Below are 5,681 nucleotides of genomic sequence, written 5' to 3' on the forward strand. Positions count from 1 at the left end.
AATCAATTAAAAACAATCATATTTTTAGATTGAAACAACTCTGTTCTGGACTTTCAAGTCTTTTTTTTTTTCTTTTTAAATTCCAGTAAATAAATAATAAAAAAAGATAGTAGCTATAACTGAAACGATATTTTTTGTCTTTAGTGCTAAGCCACATTAGGTTATCTGCTGTGTCTACCGCGGGGAATCGAATCCCGAATTTTATAGTTGTAACTCCGATGTCCAATCGGGGGACAACTGAAATGCACGCTAATTTTAAGGTGTTGTAGTTAATATAGTAGCACAAAGGCAATCACAGAATGAACTTCTATGACGAATAAGATCTGAAGAGCCTCTATAGATTAGACGTATAATAAAAAGAACTGAATTGGAAGATGGTGAAATATAAACAAGGAAATTTGTAATACATCAGTTTTAAAAAGATGACAAAGAGAACAAAAATTTAGATAGTTAGTAAATATTTATAGATTTATTTTCTGTGTTTATGTTTGGTATATTTTTGTTATCATGCATTAAATTTGATTGTGATTAAGGGAGATTGTTTACAGAGAAATGATGAACCTCTCCCTGACGGAATATTTCTTAAGGAACAAATATAATTAATTTACTTAATACAGTAAGGTATATATCATTAGGCTGTAGAGTCAGTTCTTGAAATTATTCTTGTAATTCTGACTTTATTGGAAAAACAAGATTTGACTAACGTGAAAATTAAGAGTTCTTTTTGTTTTCAATCTTGTTGGTCCCTCGGTAAGTCTATGGACTTGCAGCGCTGAAATCAGGGGGTTTGATTCCCCTCGGTCGACACAACAGACAGCCCGATGTAGCTTTGCTATAACCCCCCCCCCCACTCAATCATTTTTGAGTCTATGAAGATAAAAAAAGAGGAATATGTATTATATGATTGTTGATTTTTTCATACTCTTTTGATTTCACAATTTATGTAGAATAACCAACGAAGCAACTAGTGAATGTCTGCTGTACGTTCGATTATCATATTTTCTTTTATCGGTTTCGATAAAACCATTTTATAACGAGTTCTACGCTTCTAATCTTCTAGCTCTAAGTGGATATCAACATATACCTGTGTGGTTTATTTACTGTAGACAACCTCTGCATCGTGGCACTATAAAAGTTTATTTTTATGTAATAATTTTTGATAATTAACGATTTAGAATACAAAACTCGTTAAAATAGAGAATATTTATTTTTACATATTTGAAGTGGATTATTCAACGTTATTTAGAAATGTAGGTATTTTTTTTAAGGTGGTGGTTGTTCCGAAACAAAGATGTGAAGCACATGACTTCTTATCCAATATCAAATACTTTTCACTAACTTTAAAGTTCATAACAAGTTCCTTATCAAACCCCTTTGTGTGAAGCATCCACGCAGGTATTGAGTAATATACCTGGCTTAAATTAGGATTTTCAAATTCCTTACTTTAATTAGTTCATTGTTCTGGATTGTAGTACTTCTTTGGCGAAGGCTACGACTACAGACTTAATTTACGTATTATTTGTTGTACTCAACAGCTTAAACTTTCTAAACCAAAACTAATGAATATACAAGTGACAGTAATTAGAATTTTCAATCTGAAATACACGTTATGTGCACATGGGCTAAGTGGCCAGGTCAGGGACACCTTAGGATTCAGTCTCTAATTTTTAACTCCAAAACAGAGAGAAGGCCGACCACCATCACCTATGCATATACTTTTAATTATCTAGCGGGTATATCATAACGCTTCCAAAGTGTTGCACCTGTGACATTCACAGATAAACTGACCTCTGTACAAGTATAGGATAGGTCTGCTAATAACAGTAGGATTCGAACACGGCATTTGACTAGTTATCTGAATTTGTAAACTTGACTAAGTCTTTAGTTGAGTGAGAAATAACCAGATTGGACACGTTTGCAGTTAAGTGACACACTTTTTACACAACAACCAAAATAGTGAGTGTACTTGCGTAGATGGTCATAAACTCTGGCTCTCTACTGGAAGAATGTGTACAACTGCAGTTTTTCTTTACTCCAGACAAACTCCTGTAAGATTAAATATGAAGAAAACCGTTATAGCTAGAAAACCAAGTAACACTCGTCTTAGATAAGAAACTTCCATGAACGAAAGCTCCGTTTCCTGTCTCTCGCAATGATGTGAACACGTGACTGATCCCTCTCTCATATTATTCTCAGGCTTTGGATCGCCAAGAGAAGGACGTCACTGCATTTCTGCAGGCTGAGAAAAGTAAGGAGAGAAATTTGATCCTCCAAATGAGGGAGACAAGGGCAGGAGGACACGCAAATACTAAGAAACTCCAACAGTCCTGGACCAAGTGTTTTCAGACAAGGAATTGTATAGAAGCAAACTACACGGAAGTTTTAACATTTTTGTCATTACGTCACCAAAGCTGGTGAGAAAGTATGTGCTATACTCGTCTTTCACAACACACGTTTGAAAAGTCTGTGGCGATTCTAAAGTTTGCTGTTTCAATTTGTTTAATGTTGTTCAGTGTCAGAATTCACTAAAATAATCAACTATTTGAACTACTATTTCCAATTATTACTATTTTTGATTATTTCAACTATCAAAGTCTCATGTGAGGATAATTATTTAGAGAAATGTAATCACTTAATGGGCCTGGCAATTAATCAGTTATTAAGTTCCACTAATGGCCCAGCTCTAATCTTGACATGTTAAAAAAAAATAAGATATATAAATTTGTCCACTATCCTGGTTTTGAAATTGTTTCATATAATGACAACATTTTAGGTAGTTTTACAAATCAACAACAGTTGATAACAATACACATACAATGACTTTATTTAAAAAATGTACAAGTACAGGCGATATTAAACTCTCTATAATATGTTAATATAAAATTAAAAAACAGTCTTTCCACCTGAGCATTACAACGAAATCACTGAAGACCTAGTAGCTTTTCCACTGGTGTATACTTCCAATCATCGTCCTTTAGTTTATCTGCTAATTGTCTTAGATTTGTCAATCGTTGCTCGTGTTGTTCTGAAAGAAAGGTGAGGATATGCTGAAAGATAGGCTAAAATCTACTGTTTTATAGAATCAAGTGTTTCTTTTTACTATAATATTTATATAAGAAAGTATAATGTTGCTAAAGCCTGGAATTCATAAAAGGAAGAATACCAGATTCTCCCATATTAGCACCTCCTGCACCTTGATTAATTATAAGTACTTGTCAGGCTGACAAGTCTCGACAAACAGCTACTTGTCTTCAAAATGAATGCCAACCACACAGAAATGTGAGCTACTTCTAATAAAAAAATTTTTTGACTTTCAAACCAAATACTCACTTTTAATCCCACAGCCTTTGAAAAAAAATGACTTTCTTTAAAACTGAAGCATTTGTTGTACTTACCTCAGTATTTTCCACAATAAGACTGGCAAATGTTTAAATTTTGACATCCTTTAAAAATATTAATTAAGTGTATCTCCAATATGTGCCTCTGACAGCACTTAACTTTTGTCTTTACTGAACCTCCATGTCACAAGAAAAAGTGAAACACTCTAGCAGGTTCATGTGGTACATGTTTTATAGTTGTACCATCATTCTGAACTGATATGTGTTTATCATGTATATTTCCAATATCCTGTCTGCCCTGTAAAATTTCATTACTATCTGGACCCCACATATGTGAGTAAGAATGATAACCTCAAATAAGTTCGATTGTTTGTTTTTGAATTTCGTGCAAAGCTACACCAGGGCTACCTGTGCTAGCCGTCCCTAATTTAGCAGTGTAAGACTAGAGAGAAGGCAGCTAGTCATCACCGCCAACTCTTGGGCTACTCTTTTACCAACGAATAGTGGGATTGACCATCACATTATAATGCCTCCACGGCTGAAAGGGCAACCATGTTTGGTGGGACGGGAATTCGAACCCACGACCCTCAGATTGCTAGTCGAGCACCCTAACCACCTGGCTATGCCGGGCCAAAAAGTTTGATATTTAAATAAATGTTTCATTTAAGAAAAAATGTTAATCAATTAAAAACTGGCTTCATGTCAATCTTGATTCCAATAACATACTCATGTATTCATTATTAACTTCTTGAAGTATGATGAATTAATTGTCCATATCAGTATGTCAGAAAAGAATGTACCAAGATACCGAAAAATGAATCACGGAAAAAACACATGGTAATGTATTAAATTCAGTACAAAAAGCATATTTCATCTGATGGGAGAACCACCTGCTTCACCAATATTACTTGGTATAAAACAAGCGGTGTAATAAGTAACCCCCTCTCCCACAGTTTTATCTTCTTTGAATTAGTAATGTAGAAGTCATTCTGTAAATAAAAAAAAATATCTGGATGTTATGCTTTGTATGTAATATATTATTGAGGGGGGGGGGTGAGAAAAGAATAGCAAAACTGACCTAGGTTTCTGGTAAACTGAAGATGGCTATTATTATTATTTATACCATGTCTGCACTGTATCAAAATTGCCAGAGTTGTAAACAAATATATATTTGTTGATACCTAACAATCAAGTGATAGTCCATACCACATTTAGCCTCACAAAAAGTTCTTTGTTGATTACTAATGTGATCAAACCATAGCTTGTATTCCTCTTATTTGTTACAAAAACAGCCCTGATTACATGAAAATTGTTATCTATGCAAAAGTAATTAGTTATTAAATACTGTAACAAAGCATCCAAGTCAATATATAGTTGTTGTTTATATACTGTTAAATTATATTACTGCATACACATATTTAAGCATCCTAGAAATTAGCAGAATCAACCAGTAGTTGTGTGGATGCTTATTGTATCACAACAGTTTACAAATAGCAAGTCTGATATAGCATGAACATTTACTTAGAACTAAGTAAAACATTATGTACTTGTATTTAAGTTATTTTAATCATCTGTATCTACATAATTATTTTTTGGTTAACAAAGTACAATTACTGTACTTTTTTATTAATATAATTAATATTTCAATAGTGTGTGTATATATATATATATATATATATATGTATATATGTTGGTGTACTTTGGTGACAGTATTTTCTTGTAGGCAGATTTTGTTAAACAAGACCAATGTCTGTAGGTTTACTTTCTTCTTAGAATTCTTCTCAAGAAGTCGATAAGCCGTCTTAATGTTGTTAAAACAACGGGTAAAAGTTGTAGCTAGTGATGAGTTGGCTGACGCATTTCGAATGCATTCTGCATCCATTATCAAGGCTGAATGTTGTGTGAATTGTGATTACTGTTGGTGGATATTTATAGGTATGGGTAAGCAGGTGATGGTATCTAGCTCGTGGAAGGCGTTAATTGGTGGAGTGTTGTATTGTGGATTCTAAATGATATTGTTTACAAAAATATTACACCAAAGAAACAGAACACAAAACTGCAACTCAACATCTACTACAAGTCTACCACAACGTCGGACCTTATTGTGAAAAACAGCCCTGCTAAAAAGACAACAGATCTACAGCAAGTGAACGTCATTTACGAGTACAAGTGTAATAAAGGAGACTGCGAGCTCCTGGCAAATGCCTCCTACATCGGAATGACTACCACAACCCTGTCAAGACGCCTAACAATGCACCTACAAAATGGAGCCAACAAAGAGCGCTGTGCCCGCATCCACAACCAAAAACTCACACGTCAGGACCTAGTACAAAACACCAAAGT

The 5,681-nt window shown here is 34.1% G+C and overlaps 2 protein-coding genes across 2 annotated transcripts in view; both read right to left on the minus strand.

Moving 5' to 3' along the window:
* The window catches only part of LOC106460894 (alpha-L-fucosidase-like), an 18,703-nt gene extending 15,683 nt beyond the window's left edge, over positions 1-3,020 (minus strand). Inside the window, exon 1 of the mRNA XM_022387710.1 lies at positions 2,904-3,020. Coding sequence (XP_022243418.1) covers positions 2,904-2,911 — 8 coding nt within the window. The 5' untranslated portion in view covers positions 2,912-3,020. The remainder of the gene's footprint in view (positions 1-2,903) is intronic.
* Positions 2,797-5,681, minus strand: part of LOC106460901 (anaphase-promoting complex subunit 16-like) — a 4,583-nt gene continuing 1,698 nt past the window's right edge. Inside the window, exon 3 of the mRNA XM_013920660.2 lies at positions 2,797-3,025. Coding sequence (XP_013776114.1) covers positions 2,922-3,025 — 104 coding nt within the window. The 3' untranslated portion in view covers positions 2,797-2,921. The remainder of the gene's footprint in view (positions 3,026-5,681) is intronic.

Source organism: Limulus polyphemus, unplaced genomic scaffold (genome assembly GCF_000517525.1).
Source record: "Limulus polyphemus unplaced genomic scaffold, Limulus_polyphemus-2.1.2 Scaffold857, whole genome shotgun sequence".
NCBI lineage: Eukaryota > Metazoa > Arthropoda > Merostomata > Xiphosura > Limulidae > Limulus > Limulus polyphemus.